Raw genomic sequence first — 23,258 nt, forward strand, 5'->3', positions numbered from 1 at the left:
TCCCCAGAGAGTCCAGGTGTCTACTCTCCTTGTCCGGTGGAACCATAGAGGATGACGCCACTGAATGTGTCTTACGGGCTGCGGCCAATATGACTTTCTCAGGGCTGATCCCCCACCAGACTCAAAGGATCTTGATCAGGTGCCTTGTATTTCTTTAAGATCCTAGTGGGAGCTGAATGGAGGTTTGTTGGTGCTAAAAAAAGTCTCCATGGTTGGTTGTAGAAGACCAGGCACCAGCGGTAACAATTTCTTTGAAACCGCCCTGTGTTGCAAGGTTTCAAAGATTACCGACGAGGAGGTTGAAGGCTCTGGGACCTCAATATTCAGCTTTTGTGCCCCCCCTGAGAAGCACCTCTTTGAAAGTTGTGATGTCGTCCACCGGGGAAACTCTCACTGGTGGAGAATCTGTTAGAGTTGGGGAGTACCCTCTTACTGAAGACCCAGACGATGTGGACCAAGAAGGAGACCTCCTATGACGGCGCGATCTTGATCTTCTCTGGGAGCGTGACCTGCTCCTAGATCTTGTTGTAGTGCGCCGAGGTCTAGTGGTAGACTGGCGAGACGCAGAACGAGCCTCTTCTGTATGTGCTGGCGGTGATGGTGTCCTCGGGAGAGAAGCCGACGGTGAGTACATTCGAGAGTATTGAGAGTCTGGAGAAGCAGGTGTTTTATTAAGACCCTCCAACCACCTTGGCGATAGGTTTATGGGCGAGATGTGCCCAGACGATGCTGCTCTCCACCGTCTCGACTACCCACTCCTTATGGAGACCACTGGACTCGTTGGAGTGATGTTCTTATCAGCCGGTGGTAACCAACGCTCTTCTCCTTGCGAGATAGGGTGCACCTGTACCGACGTTGAAGGGAGTACTGTGGGCTGCTCAGGTCTCGACGTCTAGCGCCTCTACGGTGATCGGTGGTCCATTGAACGTGACCTGCTCGATGTTGTGTGCCTCGCCGTTGAGTGATGGGCCGCTGACGACGGAAGTCTCTGCTCTCGCCGTTGAGGCGATCTCGACGTCGTCTTCCTTGCCGTCGAGGGATGTGAGGCCTTCGACGGCAAATGAGCACGGCGGTGCTGGCTTGACGACGATCGGTGGGTTGCCGTCGACGGAGATCTGCCCTTATGATGGCTATGTACCTTTGACGTCGTATCCATCGACGTCGGTCGGGTCGCCGTTGACGGCGATCTGTGACGATGCGACGGTGGCAGCTGTCGACGGCGAACAGAAAGGCACCTTCCTACCAGCGGACGTTGATCTAGCCTGTCTCTCCTGAGAATGGCTTGTTGGCTGCCTGGGAAGTGAAGAGGATGATGCCTTTTGCCTCTCATGAAGACCATGAAGCCTGATTTTCTCTCTGTCCTTCAGAGTCCTTTTTGACATGTTCTTGCAGTGTCTGTAGGTGTCAGGGCAGTGGCTCTGAGGTAAACACACTATACAGAGAGAGTGTGGATCAGACTGGGCCTTCTTCCCACAGGAAGGGCACTTCACAAAAAGAGAAGGCATTTTCCAGTCAGGAAAAAATCCCTTGACTCAGGCAAAGGTGTAAAACGTCGAGTGAAGGTAGAAAGAAATGCTGTTTTTAAATATTTTTCTGTGAAAAACTCAGAAAAATTGAGAGCTCAATGCTCCAGGATCCTCTCAGAAGAAGCCGGAAAAAAGAACTGACCTAACTGTGAACCAACTGTCACCTCTCCTTCACCCCTGAGGCATGGTGGGATACTGGAGGTCCTCAGGGTCTTAAAGGCACGGTGCCCAATTTTGTGATTCTGCTGTGTTAACCTGCATGCAGCCTATTGGCTAATAATGCTCCATTGTTTTCAATGTAGTTTTTTCTCTTTTTTGACTGGTGTTGCTACTCATTCTTTCCCTGGGCCCAGTTATGGGGCTTTGGAAAGTCTTTTCTTCTTGTAAATTTGAAAGGGAGTGTTTAAAAAAAAAAAAAAAAAAAAAAATCCATAGAAATAAAGCATTTTAGCATGTTAATCATTATAGTCTGCATTGCTGTTGTACACGTGTATATGGGTTTGGTATGAAAATTGTCTAATAAAAATGCTATATATTTTTCGCGTATATTTTCATACTTATACATGTGTGTATTTTATGTATGCTCCGGCGTACCCGCATGAGGGCGGGAATATTTAATGTTTATGACTTTGATGAGGATCCCCTGGAAGAGAAGGGGTGTAGTCACCCCCAACGTAAGTAGCCCTGTGGCTACCACCCTACACACCCCTAAAATGCCCATAAATTCTGTACTTAGGTGGCTCCCCGACACCAGAAACTAGATTCCCCTAACAAGAAGAGGACACGAAAGAGTGAGAACTGTGGGTGCCTGGTAAACTTTGACACAAAACCTTGCCTGCTTATGTGTCACTGTCCCAACAACCGTGACATCAGGACTTGTTCTGGAGGTGTGGGGACTCAAAAAGCCACTTTCCTGCTTCTTGCAGGCACCACTCGCAACATCCAGTTCACCGACCTGTTGCTCCCCAGGTCCACCGTTGCTGCAGCCACTCAGGAGGAGTTCTCAGTGCTCCAAGAGGTCAGACCCGTCTCCCCACAAAGTAAGAAGACCCAAGGATCCACACCAGAGCCAAGCTTCACCAACATCTGGGGTACTGGACCCATTGCACCAACCAAGGCCTGTTGAAGCCCACTCGGGACTCCAACAGCAGATCTGAAGTCCCGCCAGCGAGGGAATTCAGCATTGCAGAGGACAGGCTTCTCAGTCGTCCGGCTGCCTTGTTCGGTCTCTCCTTCTGCTGGTCTCCCAAAGAACTGAGTGTGCCTTGACACAGGAGCACCACCAGTAAGGATCCACTGCACCGGAGCGCCCCGGCCCAGGTTCATGACTTCCAACAGTGCCCTCTGCTCGCTGAACACCCACCGGCCTAGTCCCCCTGTTGGGAGCTCAGGGACTTGTCCCAAGTCCTCCCTTGCATTCACTTTACAGGAGGCCCCCCCCCCGTCACCAAGTGTTCGGTGTGCAGGAACCCAACACGACCAACATCACTGCACCCAGACGCTCTTGGGTAGGTAAACCTGCACTGTTGGTCTTGTTAATACCTTTGCATGCCAAGCACCTCACTACCTTCAGGGGATCCCGAGAAGTAAGAAAAAAACTTCCATGCTGCCATAGTACTCTGGAAACCTGTGCTGCGTAAAGACACATTTATCATCAAAAGTGTTACTCGCAAATCATCCTAAGAACTGAAACCGTATTTGTTTTTCTGCAAATGTTCTGGGGTTTATATATAATACAAAATAACTATTTTTCTAACTAATTGGTCTCGAGTTGCTTCTTGAGTGTGTCATTTATTGACTGCATGTCCAACAAATGCTTAAACTACTCTCTGATAAGCCTAACTGCTTGCCCACAACACCACAAATGAGAGCTTTTGGGATTGTCCTTTTCACCTACTTAAACCAATGAGGGTCGTCCTGGACTATCTGCAGTGTGCCCCCCTATTTTGAGTCACTGCATTGATAACCAGCGTCCTATACCAGATTCATCTGATCTCCACCTCTCCCAGATGGCCGCCCCATCCCAAGATTAACACATCTATCACTACTATGAGATCTGGGTGGGGAACGAGAGAGAGATCTGCCTCTGGCCCAAACACGGTCTGTGAACCACCACTACAGGTCTCTTGCAGTTCCCTCTGAGATCTGGACCATGTCAGAGTCTCCTGATGCTGCACCTACTGGAACTACAAGTCCCAGTGCAGAGCCCACATATCCGTGAGGAAAGGCAGAAACTGCATCATGTCCAGAGCAGCTCAGATGAAAGGGTGCATCTGAGAGGGAGAATCATGTGAGACTTTGGTGCGTTTATAGTGAGCCCCAGCGAATGCAGGAGGTTCGCCGTAGTCTGGAGATGCGAAACGACAGGCTGGGGCGTGCCTGGCTTCAACAGTCAGTCAAGATAGGGAAAGGTCAATATCCCTGAACTCTGCAGATGAGCTGCAATCACCCTGATGAACATCAAGGGGCACTGGAAAAGCCAAAAGGGAGTACAGTAAACTGAAAGTGCTTGTGGTCTACTGTGAACTTCAAGTAACGTCTGTGGGCAGGTAGGACTGGGATGTGAAAATAAGCGTCCTGCAAGTCCAATGCTACCATCCAGTCTCCTGGGTCCAGGGCAGACAAGACCTCAGTCAACATGAGCATTTCAAACTTATTTCTTGAGGAAGTATAGGAAGTTGGCTATATATGCAGTGTACAAATGTAAGGGGACAGTAAGCAGATAACTTAGTTTACAGGTGTTATAATACTAATCCCAAATGTTCTTTTGTGGTATGTGGGCGAGCAGTTTAGTCTTATCAGAGGATAGTGCTAAGCATTTTCTGAACAGTCAATAAACGAGACACTGAATAAAAAATAAAAAAAACTCGAGACCAATGTTTAGAAAAATGGTTACTTTTATAGAATGTGTCAACACCAGAAAAACTTCAAAGAAGGTGTAGGAAAGTGCCTCTTTTTACATGACCACCCCCCTTCCCATTTTGACTGGTTACTGATGCAATTTCGACTGAAAAAACAGTTCCACAGTGCCAGATCTCTTGCCCTAAAGAACGAGTTACTTACCTTCGGTAACGACTTTTCTGGTGGATACATTAGCTACCTGTGGATTCCTCACCTAATGAATACTCCCATGGCGCCAGCATTCAACGGAAATCTTCTTCCTAGTCTCTGCACGTCGACGAGGACGTCACTCTAGCCCACGCGACGCCGTCTGACGTCATACAGGCAATAAGAGGTCCTCGACGACGTGCCGACGTCAGTACCAACATTTTTTACGTGCATGAGAACAACCCAATGCAACGAAAGAGCAAGGCAACATCCCATAACCTTGTAAAATACACAATATTGCAATGAATAGCTGTAAATTTAATATAACTCTTTTTTTTTTTATTAAACGAACAAATATATGCAAATCATGTATATACACAAAGATATATACATATATATATATAGATAAATATACACAATTATCCATATATACAACATCTATTGCAACCTTGAAGACCAAGAGGAGCGCACTCAAGGATTACTTGGCAAGACTAGAAAGGCAACGGGGAGGCGGGTGGGACCGTGAGGAATCCACAGGTAGCTAATGTATCCACCAGAAAAGTCGTTACCGAAGGTAAGTAACTCGTTCTTCTGATGGATACAACTACCTGTGGATTCCTCACCTAATGAATAGAGTCCCAAAGCAGTACCACGCCCAGTGGCGGGTGCCTAAATGGTCAAACCAAGAAATCCTGCAGCACTGACCGTGCAAAATGGCCGTCCCTTCTGACCTCAGAGTCCAAACAGTAATGTTTCGCAAAAGTGTGAAGGGACGACCAAGTTGCGGCCTTGCAGATGTCGACCACAGGAACACCTCTGGCCAAGGCCGAAGTGGCCGACTTAGCTCTGGTGGAATGAGCTCTAATGCCCTCAGGAGGATCCTTCTTTGCCAAAGAGTAACAGATTTTAATGCAAAGAACAACCCACCTGGAGAGTGTTCTCTTGTGGACTGCCTTTCCTCTCCTCTTGCCCACGTACCCGATGAACAGCTGATCCTCCAGCCTGAAATCCTTTGTTCTATCAATAAAGAAGCTCAACGCCCTCTTTGGGTCCAGACGGTGCAGTCTTTCTTCCTCTTTAGAAGGATGAGGCGGAGGAAAGAACGTGGACAAAGTAATTGTCTGAGCCAAATGGAACGGTGAAACAACCTTCGGGAGGAAAGCAGCCTTGGTCCTCAACACCACCTTATCCCCATAAAAAGTTGTATAAGGGGGCTTTACCGATAAGGCCTGCAACTCACTCACTCTCCTTGCAGATGTTATAGCTACCAGGAAAACTGTTTTTATAACCAAATACCTTAAGGGGCAAGAATGCATAGGCTCAAAAGGGGACCCCATAAGGAAAGTCAGGACCAAGGACAAATCCCATTGCGGCATAACGAATGGTTTTGGAGGATATTTATTTAGAAGACCTTTCAAGAATCTGATAACAATAGGGGATTTAAATAACGATGGTTGGTCTGGAAGACAAATGAAGGCTGACAAGGCCGACAAATAACCCTTAATGGTAGCCACTGCACAACCTTTCTGCGCTAGAGACAGAGCAAAAGACAAAACGTCCGATAGATGAGCATGTAAGGGATCAATCTGCCTCTCTCCACACCACGCAACAAATTTAGACCACCTATTAGCGTAGATAGATTTAGTGGAGTGTCGCCTGGCCGCTAATATAACATCCACTACATCAGGCGGAAGAGAGAAGGAACTCAGGTTGCCCCGTTCAATCTCCAGGCATGTAGGTGCAGACTCTGGAGGTTGGGGTGTAAAACCTGCTCCTGCGACTGCGAGAGGAGGTCTGCCCTGAAAGGGAGACGGAGCGGAGGGCACATTGAGAGTTGGAGAAGGTCGGAGTACCACACCCTCCTTGGCCAATCCAGAGCTATTAAAATGACTAGCGCCCTGTCTTGGCGAATCTTCCTCAATACTCGAGGAATCAAGGGTATGGGAGGAAACGCGTAAAGCAACTGGCCGCACCAGGTTATTTGAAACGCGTCCCCCAACGCTCCCTGCATCGGATACTGGAGGCTGCAGAATAACGGACAATGCGCGTTCTCCAGAGTGGCAAACAGATCTACCCGAGGAAACCCCCACCTTTGGAAGATCAAACGGGCTTGATCTGGATGGAGACTCCACTCGTGGTCTGCCGAGAATTGGCGACTAAGACCGTCCGCACGTACATTCAAGACCCCGGCCAGATGATTTGCTACCAAGCAAATCTGATGGTCATTTGCCCAGGACCATAGTCGAAGAGCTTCTCTGCAGAGAAGGTACGACCCTACTCCTCCCTGTTTGTTTATGTACCACATCGTGGTAGTATTGTCCGTGAGGACCTGTACCGACTGACCCCGAAGGGAAGGGAGGAAGGCCTTGAGAGCCAGACATACAGCCCGTAACTCTAACAGATTGATATGAAACATCTGTTCCTCTGGAGACCAAAGGCCTTTGATCTCCAGATCCCCCAGATGAGCTCCCCACCCTAGAGTGGAAGCATCCGTTATGACCGTGGCCACTGGTGGCGACTGCGCGAACTGCTTTCCTTGTGAAAGATTGTTGCTCGCAATCCACCACTTCAAGTCCACAGCAGCATCTCTGGAGATCTTGACAGCACCTTCTAGATCTCCTTTGTGTTGAGACCACTGCCTTCGGAGGCACCACTAAAGAGCCCTCATGTGCCAGCGAGCATGCGTGACCAACAGAATGCAGGAGGCAAACAGACCGAGCAGACGAAGGACCTTGAGGACTGGAACTACCGCTCCACTTCGAAACATTGGAACCAATTCCTGAATATCTTGAATCCGCTGAGGCGGAGGAAAGGCTCGACTCAATGTTGTATCCAGTACTGCCCCTATGAACAGGAGGCGTTGAGAGGGCTCCAGGTGAGATTTGGGCTCGTTCACTGAAAAGCCCAGGTCGAACAACAACTGAGTCGTTGACTGCAGATGATGCAACACAAGCTCCGGAGACTTGGCTTTGATCAACCAGTCGTCCAAGTAAGGGAATACTGCTATCCCCTTCCTTCTGAGCTCTGCCGCAACCACCGACATCACCTTCGTGAAGACTCGAGGTCCTGAAGTAAGACCAAACGGAAGGACCGCAAACTGATAGTGCTGCGATCCTACCACAAACCGGAGATACTTCCTGTGTGACTTGAGTATCGGGATATGAAAGTAAGCATCCTGCAAGTCGACAGACACCATCCAATCTTCCTTGTTCAACGCCAAAAGCACCCGAGCTAGGGTCAGCTTCTTGAACTTTTCCTGTTTGAGGAACCAATTCAAGATCCTCAGATCCAGGATTGGTCTCAACCGACCATCCTTCTTGGGAATGAGGAAATACCTTGAGTAACAACCTCGACCCCTTTCCTGCTCTGGGACCAACTCCACCGCGCCCTTTGAAAGGAGGACTTGTACCTCCTGTTCTAGCAACAAGAGGTGTTCTTCTGAACAATAAGATGGGCGAGGCAGGATGGGGGGCGGGAACTCCCGAAAGGGAAGGGTGTAGCCTTTTCCCACAATACTGAGAACCCAAGTGTCCGTTGTAATAGTCTTCCACTTGCGGAGAAAATGCTGTAATCTTCCCCCTACAGGAGAGGAGTGAGTGGGAAATGGTGGAAGCCTAAGGCTGCTTTCCCTGCTGCACCCCTCCAGAGGACGAGGAAGAGGCAGAGTGCTGCTGAGAGGCTTCTCTGGTGCGGGCCCTACCTCTCCCTCTAAAAGATCTATAGGGATGGAAAGAGGCAGGTTGCTGGAATCTCCCCCGAAAGGAAGAGGAGGAAGAGCCACGCCCAAATCCACGAAACCTCCTGAAAAATCTGGAAGAGGCAGAGGAAGAAGGAGCTTGGAGCCCTAACGATTTGGCTGTGGCCCTGCTCTCCTTAAATCGCTCCAAGGCCGAATCTGCCTTGGCCCCAAACAGTTTGTCCCCATCAAACGGGAGGTCCAATAGGGTTGACTGCACATCCGCAGAAAACCCCGAATTACGGAGCCAGGCCTGTCTCCTTGCCACCACAGCCGTGCCCATTGCCCTAGCCACCGAGTCGGTCGTGTCCAGCCCAGACTGAATAATCTGGGTCGCGGCAGCCTGGGCGTCCAAAACAACATCCAAAAGACCCTGGGGAAGCTCCATAAATGATGACGAAATGTCATCCATAAGAGCATGGATGTATCTCCCCAGAATGCAAGTTGCGTTGGTGGCCTTCAACGCCAGACTGCAGGATGAAAAAAAATTCTTGGACTGCGCATCCAGCTTTTTCGAGTCCCTGTCTCCAGGCACCGTCGGGAAAGATCCAGGCGCTGATTTTGATGAACAGGAGGCTTGCACCACCAAGCTCTCCGGTGTAAGGTGTCTAGAAAGAAAGCCAGGGTCAGATGGCGCAGCTCGATACCTCCTGGCCACAGCCCTATGAACCGCTGAGGAAGATACTGGCCTCTTCCACACCTCTAGCACCGGATCAAGCAAAGCCTCATTAAACGGCAAGAGAGGCTCCGCTGCAGCAGAGGCCGGATGTAGCACCTCCGTTAGAAGATTCTGCTTCGCCTCTGCCACCGGCAAAGGCAGGTCCAGAAAGTTAGCTGCCTTCCGTACTACAGCGTGAAAGGAAGCCGCCTCCTCCGTATATTCCCCTGGAGACGAAAGATCCCATTCAGGGGAAGTGTCCAGCCCACTGGCTGTATCCAGACCATGCAGCCCATCACCAGAGTCCTCCAGTTCTCCTTCCTCCAGGACTCGTTGGTACTCCTGCTCTTCCAATAGACGAAGAGCCCGTCTCCTCGAATGTAGCCTCTGCTCGATACGCGGAGTCGACATGGCCTCCGCCGAAGTCGAAGATCGGCGCCGATCCCCAGAAGCAACCGACGCCGCGTCCGGTGCCACAGGCAACTTCGACGCGATGAAAGAGCAGGACGAAGAGAACTTGGAGCAGATGGACCCACCGGAGTCACAGGACGAAATCACGACGTCGACGGGATGGAAATCTCCAAGGCCAATCCCTCTGAAGCCACCGGAGCGGCCACCGGCGCCGACACCGAGCCCACGTTCCCAAAAGGGAGAAAGGGCATAAAGGGTGCCGGCCGTAGAGGCGCAGGATCACCCAATGAAAAGGCCAAAGGACCAGCCGGAGCACCCCCTGGAGCCATCTGTTGGAAGATGGTATACATCGCATTTAGGAATGCGGTACTATCGGCTACAGGGGTGGGAAAAGCCGGATACTGGGGTGCCTGTATCGAAGGCGACCCAGACGCCGGCCTCGACGTCTGCGACGCCGGAGACAACACAAGAGGCTGCATCACCTCAATCACCGACGCCTGCCCAGGTGAAGTCGGTGACGCCGGAGAGGGCAACGGCGTCGACGGATGCGGCGTGACCGTGGGACTGACCTCCCAAGTCCTCCGGCGCCGATCCGAAGGCGACCTGGAACGAGTCTCCTTGCTTGAATGGCGCCATGAATCTCTACGGCGCCGGGAGTCTCGATGACGCCGATGCCTTGCCGAAGAAGACTTCTTGTGATGCTTTTCTTTCTTCGACTTCGCCATAAACAACTTAGCCTCACGCTCCTTGAGGGCCTTCGGATTCATGTGCTGGCATGAATCGCAAGTTGAGACGTCGTGGTCGGAGCTCAAACACCAAAGGCAGTCGGAGTGAGGATCTGTAACTGACATCTTGCCCCCACACTCTCGACAAGGCTTGAAACCCGACTTTCTCTGCGACATTATTACTGCAGAGAAGGACTACGCAGCAAAAAATACACTAACCACAAAAGTAACAGTTGCTCCCTCGAAGATAACCGTTTCGAATGCACGGAAAAAAGGGAACTGACGTCGGCACGTCGTTGAGGACCTCTTATTGCCTGTATGACGTCAGACGGCGTCGCGTGGGCTAGAGTGACGTCCTCGTCGACGTGCAGAGACTAGGAAGAAGATTTCCGTCGAATGCTGGCGCCATGGGAGTATTCATTAGGTGAGGAATCCACAGGTAGTTGTATCCATCAGAAACTGCAGTTTTCCTTATTGGCACAACAACCTTTAGCTACCACTATAGTAAATGGTACCCCTAGTACCCAAGGCATGGGGTACTAAAGGAAGACACCGGAGGGCTGCAGCACTTACTGTGCCACCCTCAGGGACACCATTACTAAGTGCACACAGTGCTGCTTTTGCAGACTTCATGTCTTAGTGCAGAACTAAAATGAAAACATGACCTGGCACACAGCCTGTGTGCCCTGTCCCCTTTACACTGCATGCAATATATGTAAGTCACCCCTCTAGCAGGCCTTCCAGCCCTAAAGGCAGGATGCATTATACTACATGTGAGGGCATACCTGCATGAGCAGATATGTCCCTGCTATGTCTTGTTGATTCTCAGACATAGTAATTGAACAGTGAATCAATTTTAAGTCCATGTGATGAACACTGGTCATTAAGAGTTCCCAAGCTACCTGAGGGTTTCACTGACAATAGGATTGTCTGGTGTCAAACATCTTGTATTAATAAACCCTCACTGAATTCAGTGATGGATTTATTAATACATGCACTCTGAAGGCCTCTTAGAGATGCCCCCCTGAAAAACCTACCAACTCCTAGCGTGGGCACTGACAATTCAAAACCAGTACACAGCCACCTTAAGACAGAGTGCACCACGCCTACATGCATAATCAATTTTCCGTCTGTACTGGTGCCAAAAGGGCTTCAGGGCAGGGGGTGGCGACTCCCAGGTTTAGGGGAAGCCAGGGTTGCATATCAAGGGCGGAGGAAAATTTAAAGTCCCTGCTCTTGGTTTGCAGATTCACTAGCCATTTTGGCAGAGGAGGTGAAAACACCTTCCTACTGAGCAGGCATCGTTTTTGGCCTCAGAGCTCAAGCTCTCACCTCCAAGGGATCAGAAACCTGTCTGTGGTGGCAGGTTGATCGATACCAATCAGCCAGCGCACAAGGGGTCTGGTAGGTTTTAGGGGACATCCCTAAGGTGCCCCCTGGGTGCATGTCAATATAAAACCAAGACTGGCATCAGGCTGGATTTATTAAAATTAGGTGTTTGATATCAGTGGTTTCAGTGAAGGCATTCTGTAGCTGGGTAACTAGTAATGAGTTGTGTCCAGTAAATACTTCAAGGTGCCTTTCCTGTTCACTTGCGACATCTGGTAATCAAACTAATCATAGGGACATATGCGCATGAAGTCCTCACATCCAATATAATGCACCCTGCCCTAGGGCTCTAGGGTCTGCTGTAGCCGTGACTTACACAAACAGACGCAGTGATTCAAGCATAGCATACAATAAAAGTGCCATGTCATGTTTTCTCTCATAAAGTCTCTAACAGATATTCAATTTACTTTCCTGTTGCCTTTCAAATATGCTAAATGTTTCAAGTATTGAGATTGCTGATGTATTCTTGTAGGAAGCTAGCCTGTGTGTGCTGGGTACCTATGGTACTTACACCAGGTCCAGGTATTCCCTCTTAGTGAAGTGTAGGCAGTGTCTAGAAGCCAGGCTCTCTAGAGGTAGCTGTGGATGAGCAGCCAAGGCTTATCTAGGAGACATGCAAAGCTCATGCAATACCACTACAGTCACACAGTACTTACACACAAGATAGAAAACACTTGGTTGTACAACAATAAAGGCACTTTATTTTTGGAACACAATACCACAAAATACTAGAAGGGCAACCCACCAATGGGAGGTAAATAATACACTAAATATATACACTAGTAATCAGAAACAGGCACAGAAAAGGTTAGAAAACAGTGCATATAGCAATAACCAATAGTGACCCTAGGGGGAGCACAAACCATATACTAAAAAAATGGAATGCAAATAAGGTACCCCCACCTAGGTAAGTCAAATGTGTAGAGGGGAGCTGGGAGTTGTAGGAAACGACAGAGGTAAGTAACACAATACCCCCCCACATGCCCACGCGTCCAGAAATGGAGAGTAAATCATTGGATTTTCCCCAAACTACCCAAAAGGAGGGGAGAAAAAAAAAAAAAAAGAGACCCAGACAAGACTGCAAGAAAACCAGTGGTGGATTCCTGAAGAAAGAAGATCTGTGGAGAGAGGGGACCAAGTCCAAGGGTCACAGTGGAGGCGAGGAGGAGTAGGAGCTACTACCCACCCAGCTGTATTTGCAAGAGTTGATCGAAGGTGATGAACAGGTCAGCACTGCAGCCCTGGAGCCGGAGAAGAGTTCCTGAAGAATGCAGATGATATCCCACGCTGGAAGGAAGATTGCAGATGGGTGTTGGTGCAGGAATTCCACCAACAAGCCTTGGCAAAGGCAAACTCGCAGTTAGAGGACAAGTGGTGCTGCTGGGGACCAGATAGGCCCAGGAGGACGAGTCGCAGAGAGTCCACAGGAGCAGAGGCAGCACCCATAGGAGTCCGAAGGGACAGGGACATAGGAGTCACAGAAGAGGCCCACACAGCACTTCAAAGGAGGTTCCCACACTGCCAAAATCCAGGAAAATGGATCTGGAGTTTGTGGGGCCACCTCTGCTAGTGCATGGGTGCCCTCACAAACACGTACCTGCATCCTGCCCTCTAGGCTGAAAGGGCCTAACAAAGGGGTGACTAACAGTGATCTGGTGTAGTGACCTGCAGTGTAAACGGGTGCATGCACTCGTTTCATGCAGGCTGCAATGGCAGGCCTGCAGAACCTTTTGCATGGGCTCCCTATGGGGGCAGAATAACTGCTGCAGTCCATAGGGATCCCCAATCCTCTGGGTACCTAGGTACCATATACTAGGGACTTATTGGGGGGGGGGGGGGGGGGGGGGAAGTATGCCAATTGTGGGAATAAGATGTTACCAGTATGGCAAAGCTTAATAAAGATACTGACTGACTAATACTGCTTTCAGACTGCTATCCATGCATTCTCTAAAGAGGCCAAAAGAACAGACAGACTAAAAGATCTCCCTTTAAATTCCAACATACTATAAACTAGGTGTGTGTATTAAGCATTACAAGTCTACACTCCAGTTTAGGGGGCAATTAAAAGGGTGATGTGGTCAGCAGCTGGCCTCTATAAATAGGCATTACATATAATAAATGTATAAAAGCAACAAAGGTATACAAACTATGCAAAATGAGTTACAAATGTATTCCGTCTATCTTTATACACTTTTTCAGCCCTTTGCAGAAAATTAACAAAAACAAAAAGGGTATAAACTTACAAGGTAGTGTTGTTGGATCCCCTCATAGTGAACAACCGTTCAAGAGCATGAGCTGCATAAGTATGCACAACTATGCTCTCTGCTTGGAGATAGTTAATTAAGAGAGGTATGGATACCAGTAGCTGCTCTTTAGGAATCTAAAAAAAAAGAAACATAAAAAAGTTTGTCTATGTATAAATGTACTTCTTAAAGCACTGCATGTTGACTCACAAATTCTTCAGAAAGTCTCTGGGACACTATAACTGCATTGTTATTCATTTACCTCCTTATGCATCAGAACTTTCCTCACAACCACAAACGCATGAAATGATGGCCCTACCTCTCTGAAGTGGCCACAAGATGAAATGTAAGTGCAATATAAAAACACTAGCACAGTAAGAAACAAAAAAAAAAAAAAAAAAAAAGGTACACAAACCATTATGGAGATGGCAAAATATATATAGAGGATATTTACATAATAAAAAGACAAGCAAGGGAAAAAAAGCACAGAGGAACAATCGACTCGCAGAAGTACAGACGCTTGTTTCAGTCATAAGTTGCTAAGAAACATTCTGTACGGGTATTTGTGATGTCCCAGGGCTAACAAAACTACTGTGCCCCAATTATATAATTAAGTTGCTCCCTGTGGCCAACTGAAACTCCAAGGTTTACGAAAATGAGCTGTCACAGTTCACTCTATAGTATTGCAGGTGGTATTATTCCAAATATAGCATGACCCAGCAAGTAACATTCAAACTTAAACACAGTGCTTTATCATCAATGAAGAGTATGATTTTTACTTACAGGTTAGAAAGATTAATTGTTAAAATCAGGATACAAAGCACAATGTATAAAGAGCTGACATCTTATAAAGTGGAGCCACTGCCCCCAAAGGATTTCATGGCGCTTATGCACTAGGTTTATCACGGATTCTCTTGGGAAATTCAAACTTTGGGTAGCAGCAGGTGCAAAGCAATGGACGTTAAAGGGTCAGAAATTCTATTATTACTATACAGCAAGAAAAACATAACTTTCCAATAAGAAGTAATTTTTAGAGATGCCCACAACACGTTATGGGAATATTTAATTAGCAAAGCTCCGGGAGGCAGACACTTATGAGATTATTGATGGACAGGTACATTATAGTTTTTAACATCACACTAGAGCAAAAAGCAAACAAAACCACCATCAGCTGACACTTCAAAATGTTCCCCTATTATAAATTTGCCTACTGGTGAAAGTGTGCTCTGACTCACTACACTGTACCAGTGCGTCTGGCTTCCTATCCACTTGCACCATTTGGTCAAACATTTAGCTGAAGTTGTGAGGGAAATAAACCACTTTTGGCAAATTCTTTGAAGCAGTAGGAAAATGCCGCTGTTAAAGAAACTGTTGGTAATAGGAGGTGACAAAGCTTATTTTTGTGCAACAAAGGGCATTGTCCAAGGATATATATTTTTTTTTAAAGGAGGCAACTGCCCGACCAGTGCTGCTGAATGTTAATGTATACACAACCAACTACACACACTACAAAATTTAGTTCAATGTACTTTAATGTTTTTATTTTAATAAAAACAAAATTTATGCAATGAAAATAACTCCGAACATGCACCTTTTTAATAGGCTGGTCTGCACTACCTGTCTCACTTTTCTAAGTGATTGTAGAAAAGTGCCATCTTTCTAGCATAGTTACCTCTACATTTTTCCTGATGTCAGTATGCTTAGCCTATAGCTGACTGGGATCCTGCTAATCAGGACCACAGTGTGTGCTCTCTCCTCTAAATTTGGTTGCTGGTAAACTTTACACCCACAATTAGCATACTGGTGCACCTAAGCAAGTCCCTAGTGTAGGAAACTGGCCTGCTTGGTGAGCACCTATGGTGTTATCACCTTACACCATGTCCAGGTATCCCCTATTAGTGAGATGTAGGCAGTGTCTAGGAAGCCAGGGCTCCCTAGAGGTCACCGTGCATGAGCAGCCAAGACTTATCTAGGGAACATGCAAAGGTTATGTGTACCACTGTAGTCAAACAGCACTTACACACATGAAAGAACCACAGTGTGATACAAAAATAAAATAAAAGTCAGGCCCCCCACCCAAGGAAGTGGAACTGGTAGAGGGGAGCTGGAGGAATTAGGAACCCCAAGAGGTAAGTACCAGAGTGCCCACCCCCCCAGTGACCAGGAGATGAGAGGTAAGTAACTGGTTCTCGCAAAACCCACCAAATGGACTTCAGAAGAGGATTTTGCAAGATCTAGACAAGACTGCAAGAAACCAAAGGTGGATCCTGGCAGAGGAAGACCTGTAAAGGAAGGGGAGCAAGTCCAGTTCATGTTGGAGTGCCTGTCGTGACAGGAGCCACTACCCACCAGTCTGTGGATGCAGGGCCAGTGAAGAAAGATGGTGAACAAAGGCAGTCAACGGTGCAGCACTGGAGCAGCTGAAGAGTTCCGGAAGTGATTAGGTCGACGTCCCACACCGGAAGGAAGATTGACTTTGGTGAGTGGTGTGGAAAAAACCACCAACAAGTCTTGGCAAAGGTAAATGTTGCTGGAGAAGGAACGTGGGGCTGCCGGTGAGCAGCAAGGTCCAGGAGGACTCAACCCATGGAGGGAGTTCTGGGTGATCCTCAGCAATGAGGAGAGTTTCAGAAAGAGGAGGCAGCCCCCTCAGATGACCCACAGGCAGAAAGCACAGGAGTCGTGGTGAGCCTCATGCAGCACACCTAGAAAGGAGTCCCACGTCGCAGGAGAAGCACGCAGAAGGCTGTGCATCGCAGGGAAGAGTGCTGGGGGCTTGGGCTACACAGAGCCTGAAGATCCCTTGGAGGAGATGCCAACAAGCCTTGGTAGTTGTAAGAGACCGTGCAGGGGGGTACTGGCCTGCATGGGCAGGCATGGGCTTACAGTCTCCCAAGTTGGACAGCTGATAGAGAGGACCAAGGGGACCACTCCAGCCCACCATCTGAGAAGCAGGATCCACACAGCTCTCGAGGAAGGGAGATCTACGCAGCCAGTTGTCGTTGCAGTTGGTACCTGTGGATGCAGGGGAGTGACTCCTTCACTCCAAGGGAGATTCCTCCTTCCTTCTTGTGCAGGCTGAAGACTCATCGCCCTCAGAGGATGCACAGCAAGGGAAATGTTGAAGTTTCTGGAAGGAGACGGAGAAACAATGTTGCAGAGGGGAATCATTGATGTAGATGCAGAATGTCGGTTCCTGGAGGGTCTGGTTGCATTTCCAGTGGCCAGAAGGTGAAGTAAACATTGCAGAGGAATCCTGTTGGAATCTTACACATTGAATCTGGGAACCCACCCAAGAGGGAGGCCCTAAATAGCCCAGGAGTCGTCCAACTACATAATGGCTTCCCCAAACCTAGGCAGGTTTGGTATCAAACATATTGGAATCATGCAACTACACTGATTCCAGTGTCAGTTGCAGGATACCATGTACTCTGGGGGATTCCTTAGAGGATCCCCCAATTCTACCTGTGCAGCCTTACATGGTCTAGCTGCCAGCCCACGCTGCTGCTGACCCAACACACACTGTTCTGCACTCCTGCTGGCGAGCCTGTCTCACACCATGGAGGCAGAACAAAGGATTTCCTGCAAGGGAGAGGTATGACCACCTACCCCTCTGTATTTGGTGTCTAAGGGATGGGGTAGGGTGGCCTCTGAGTAACAGTGTTTTGAAGGGCACATTTGGTGCCCTTCTTGCATAATCCGGTCTGCACTAGTTCAAGAACCCCTGGTTACTGCTCTGGCATGAAAGTGCACAAAGGACAGGGGAGTGACCACCCCCCTTTCCAGCTCCTCCCCTACGGAGGTGCACACAGTTGTGTCAGGTGGCCACTTGATTCTACCATTTTGGAAACAAGATGGGCAGAAGTTCCTGGGAGCATCTGACCAGTCAGGTCAGGTAGATGACGTCTCTGACCCACTCCAATGGGTGGGTCACTTCAGAGAGTGGCCAACACCCTTTTAGGGTTACTTAAGGGCTCCCCCGGGTGGTGTGCCCTCAGATTTGTTGAGGAAGACTCTACAAAGAACTCCCTGCAAGACATCTTCTGCCCCTGGCCTCTGAAACAGCTGCTGGTCTGCTTTGTAACCAAAAAACATCTGCTTCTGGTGGGAAGGCTCCCACTGCAACTTTTTTCTCGATCCTGCAAGAATTCTGTAACATCCAAGCCTGTTCATTCTGCAGGGTTGCAAGGACTTGGCACCTGGAAGCACGAAGGAATCTCCTTTGGAGTGAAGAAGTCACTCCCCTGCATCCGTAGGCACTTCAAGACACTGTCGACATGCTGGTGAGGTCTGCTGTTCCATGAACATCAAAAGGTTCTGCTTCACAGGTGGTGGGTCTGTGGATTCCTCTGGGTCCTGCTCATCTTCTGACCAACTTGGAAGACTGTGGGCCCCTGCTCCTGCCACTGGACTGGAACCCCTGTGCACTGCAACTGTTGCTCTTGTCAAGGCTTGTTGACTCTTCCCTCAGGAGATCTTCAGGCACCAAGAAGCCCGGCATCCAGCACTCTGCAACTCTAAGATCAGCCCATTTCCTGCAACTCCTGCAATTTGGGACTTCTGCTTTGTTGTGCTGCTAAGGCCAACTTGGGACTTTTGTGTCCATCACCTGTGGGTCACTCGTGGGGGCTCCATCGACTTCTGCTGGGCTTCCTGCGTGCCAAGGGGCCAGTCCTAACTCCCCAGCAAGGGAGTAATCTTCTGGACCTGGCTTGTCCTCAAAACTCTGCAAATACCTTGTCAGCTTCTGCTTGCATTTGCAAGTGGTTGTTGGTGACCGACCTGGCTGATCACTGACCGTCCTGCAATCTGGCGACCATCAAAGGGCAATACGTAGGCAACTCCTGGGATCTTCTGCAGCTTCTGGACCCCGAAGCTGGACTTTTTCCTCCACCAACTCGCAGGAACTTGACCTTTAGGAGGGTGGGAACCTCCAAGGGTGCTGGACTCTGACCCCTTCCTTTGCAAGTCCTCCACATCCAGAATCTGTCCCTGGCTTCCACCGGCCTGGTCCACGGGTCGTGACAGCAGCTGGACAATCCGAGACTGTCACTGACTTCAGAGAGTCCCTTCTCCCATCTGCATTCTGGTCCCCTGGTGTAGGTACTCCTGCCTTCTGTGTATCCTCTCGGGTGGGGGCACCCTCCAACCCTCCTTTTGTCTGTTGGTTTCCTCTGGGTCTACTGGGAGGGGGCCTGAATCACACAAACTCCAACCACTACTCCCTGTGTTAGTCAATGGGACTACTTGGCAGATAACTACCTTGTACCTAGTCGCTGGGGACACTTACCTCTGGTGAATTAATCTACATGCCAACTACCACACTTAAATTGGTTGGGTTCACTATTTTGCATTCCACTTACTTACTATATAGTTTGGCCCCCATAGGGCCCTGTACATTTTTATGCTATTTCTGTTGGTTAGTTTGTGTATATATTGTGTGCAGATATCTCCAAAGAGAGGTATACCAATGCTAGTCTAGTAGTAGTGCTGTAATAAAGGATTCTTTATTTTTGCAACACTTGTGTGGTTCTTTCTTGTGAGTAAGTTACTGTCTGGCTACTGTGGTTTTGCAAGTGCGTTACATTCCTCCTGGATAAGCTTCAGCTGCTCATCTCAGCTTCTCCTAGAGAGTTTTTGGTATCTAGACAGCCATTCACTATCACTAAAGTTTGCATGGGCTCAGTATAGGGTGCCACACCAGAAGTGTACACCATAAACTGAGCCAGCCTCCTATAGTGGTCAATTAAAATGTTCACTCTTCTAATAACTTCAAGTTCTGTCCAGTGTGTAAGCGAGACAAGGGTGGAGTCAAACAAGAAAAAGTCTTCAGGTCTCCATCACACAATTGTGCAGATCACAGCAGTAGGCACTCCACCTCCCAACTTATGCAGTTGCCAATTTCATCTGGAAACATACTGTGCACCATTTAATGGGCAAAATGTGATGGTTATTTTCAACAAATTACAGAGTTTAGCAAATTCCAAGAGTATATTTTATTCCAGAGTGTCTGTAGAAAACATAAGTCAGGCTTAGATTCCATACACATTCTGCCTAAGCAGCTAAGGGTAAAGGACTGCCAACCCTAGAGCAGAACCGCATGTCATAGTGCTACATTAGCGGAAGTCTGATGCTAGGATGTGACCAAGTGCAGTGTTAATCAACACTGGCTAAAAAAGCTAGCTCTTAATATCCCAGCTATTGAACAATCAACTTCACGGACACCAATGAAAGTGAAGAAAATTATTCCAGCTCCTACATCTGATGCTAGTGAAGCTAAGTGCTGCAATATATCATGAATTAGGACCACGAGGGCTAGAACATTCAGAGCTAGAGAAAATGCAGTCAGTCATGTCATGAGAATTCGGTAAGGGCATTTTCTTTAAGAGTGGGTTACATCAGGAGTAGCTCTGCACTGGAGCATTACATTGGATGAGGCCATACATGGATAAGTTACTTACCTGTAAATCCTAGTTCTCTTCCAGGGGTATCCTCATCAAAGTCATAAACATTGAATATTCCCGCCCTTGTGCGGGGACCCCGGAGCATATATAAAATACACACATATAAAGTATGAAATATGCATGAAAAATATATATATAGCATTTTTAGTAGACATATCTTTCATACTAAACTCATATATACATGTGTAAAACAGCAATGCAGGCTATAATCATAAACAGGCTAAAATGCTTTTTTATCATTATAAAACTACAATAGAGAATAAATATCTACCCAAGCCCCCAAAACTGGGCTTAGGGAAATAAGCAGTAGTAATCACTAGAGAAAAAGGGAAAAAACTACACTGAAAAACAATGGAGCATTCTTAGCCAATAGGCTGCATGCAGGTTAACACAGGAGAACCATAAAAACGTTGGCACCGTGCCTTTAAGACCCTGAGCACCTCCAGTATCCCACCATGCCTCAGGGGTGAAGGAGAGGTGACAGTTGGTTCACAGTTAGGTCAGTACTTTTTTATGGTGACAATCTGTGTAACCGATTCGAAAGATAGTCTGTCCTGCACTTCTAGGAGACGTGCGTCCAGTGAGGAGGGTGGGTTGTTTATGACTTTGATGAGGATACCCCTGGAAGAGAACTAGGATTTACAGGTAAGTAACTTATCCTTCTCTTCCAGGGGATCCTCATCAATAGTCATAAACATTGAATAGATTAGCAAGCCTATCCCTAAACTCTGCGGACTGTCTAATAGAAGTGCAGGAATAGATATGTATCATGCAAACAAATTTCTCAGAGAGGCTTGCCCCACTTGGGCATCTGCTCTTGCATCTGAGTCCAAACAGTAATGTCTAGTAAATGTATGTACAGACTTCCATGTAGCAGCCTTACAAATCTCAGATATTGGAACATTGTTAAGGAGGGCAGCAGTAGCCGCTTTTCCCGTTGTGGAATGTGCTTTAGGTCTAGCTAGTAGTTGTTTGTTAGCCAACTTGTAAGCATTAACAATACAAGAAACTATCCATCTTGATATTGTTCGTTTAGATGCTGCCTCTCCTGTCCTCAAATGACCATAATTTACAAACAAGTGGTTGGAATGTCTAATCAATTTTGTTTTATCCAAATAAAATTTCAGCACTTTTTTCAAATCTAGGGAGTGCAACGCTTTCTCCGCTGGAGTCTCTGGATTGGGGAAGAAAGTCTGTAGAGAGATAGTCTGACTGATGTGGAATTCGGACACCACCTTCGGTAGGAATGATGGGTGAGTTCGCAGAACCACTCTATTGTCGTGAAAAACTGTGTACGGTTCTTTGGAAGACAAAGCCTGAATTTCACTGACCCTCCTCGCGGAAGTAATGGCTACCAAAAAAGCCGTCTTCCACGTAAGGTGCTGCAAAGAGGCTTTGTGTATAGGTTCGAAAGGAGGGCCCATAAGTTTTGACAATACTATGTTCAGTTCCCATGGAGGAGAGGGTCTCCGAATGGGCGGAAAAACTTTTTTCAAACCTTCTAAGAAATCCTTGACTACTGGTTTCGTAAAGAAGGATTCCTGAGAAGGTGACTTACGATAGGCTGTAATGGCAGACAAATGTACCTTAATAGATGATACATGCAGACCGGACTTTGCCAGATGAAGTAAGTAAGACAATAGGACATCCTCCTGAACCCGTATGGGATTCTGACCTTGTTGACAGCACCATATGTAGAACCTCTTCCACTTAAACGCGTAAGAACGCCGCGTGGAAGGTCGTCTGGACTCTTTCAAGATGTTCATGCACTCCTGCGAGAGCCCTAGGTGCCCATACTGCAGGAATTCAGGAGCCATGCTGTCAAGCTCAGAGAGGGTAGGTTGGGATGCAGAACCCTGCCCTCCATCCTGCTCAGAAGATCCGGTCTGCACGGCAGCCTCCTGTGAGGTTGTTCCGATAGGTTGAGGAGATCTGTGTACCTGTAAAGTTTGTTGATCACTACCGGTATGAGGGGAATCGGTGGAAAAGCGTAGAGAAATATCCCTGACCAGTCGATCAACAGGGCATTCCCTCGAGATCCCGGACGGTAGAACCTGGATGCGAAGTCTGGGCATTTCTTGTTTACTTCGTCTGCGAAGAGATCCAATTGAGGCCGACCCCATTGAGCGAAGATGTCTGACGACTTCGCCGTGTAGGACCCAATCGTGGGCGTCCTCTAGGTGTCTGCTCAGGAAATCTGCTTCCACGTTTTGTTGACCTGGTAGGTGAACCGCTGTAAGTGACATTCCTCTGGCCAGGAGCCAATGCCAGATTGTTTGGGACTCCCGAGATAGGGGAAGGGATCTCGTTCCCCCCCTGTCTGTTCAAATAATACATTGTGGTTATATTGTCCGTTTGTATTAGGAGAGATTTCCCCTGAATTGATGGAGCAAAAGACTTGAGAGCCAGATGGACCGCTCTGTGCTCCAGCAGATTGATGTGGTACTTCTTTTCGTTGTCGGACCACAGGCCCTGAGCTTGAAGGGGACCTAGATGAGCCTCCCCATCCATGAAGAGACGCATCAGTTACCAGAGTGTCGGATGGAATTACCTGGTGAAACAGAGCCCCTACTGACAGGTGAGGTCTGTGCATCCACCATTGCAATGACTGACGCGCTGCTATCGGTAGCCGCACTCTGTCCTCCCAGCGACCTGTCCTTTGGCTCCAGTTGTTCTCCAACAGCTCTTGGAGGGGCCTCATGTGCAGCCTGGCATTTGGGACAGTGAAAATGCATGATGCCATGGAGCCCAGCAGAGATGTCACCTGACGGGCCGTAGGTGCGTCGGATTTTAACAGGTCTTGACACTTCCTTTTTATTGATAATAGTTGTTCCTCCGAAGGATACACTCTTTGGAGCTCTGTGTTTAGCATAGCTCCCAGGTAGTGGAGGTTCTGTGTTGGAATCAAGGTGGACTTTTGGTAGTTGACTTGAAGACCTAGAGACTCGAAAACCTTGAGCACAATGTCCCGATGGTTTCTCGCCTGATCCGGAGAGGAAGCTTTCAGTAGCCAGTCGTCTAGGTATGGGTAGATGAAGATTTTTTGTTTTCGAAGATG

General features: G+C 48.1%; 1 protein-coding gene across 2 annotated transcripts in view; it reads right to left on the reverse strand.

Annotated features, from left to right (window-relative positions):
• Positions 1-23,258, reverse strand: part of CSE1L (chromosome segregation 1 like) — a 296,982-nt gene that overhangs the window by 98,899 nt on the left and 174,825 nt on the right. For both annotated transcript variants that reach the window (XM_069243443.1, XM_069243444.1), the window contains one exon: positions 13,737-13,873. In XM_069243443.1, coding sequence (XP_069099544.1) covers positions 13,737-13,873 — 137 coding nt within the window. The remainder of the gene's footprint in view (positions 1-13,736; positions 13,874-23,258) is intronic.

This window comes from Pleurodeles waltl, chromosome 7 (genome assembly GCF_031143425.1).
Source record: "Pleurodeles waltl isolate 20211129_DDA chromosome 7, aPleWal1.hap1.20221129, whole genome shotgun sequence".
In the NCBI taxonomy this organism is placed as follows: domain Eukaryota; kingdom Metazoa; phylum Chordata; class Amphibia; order Caudata; family Salamandridae; genus Pleurodeles; species Pleurodeles waltl.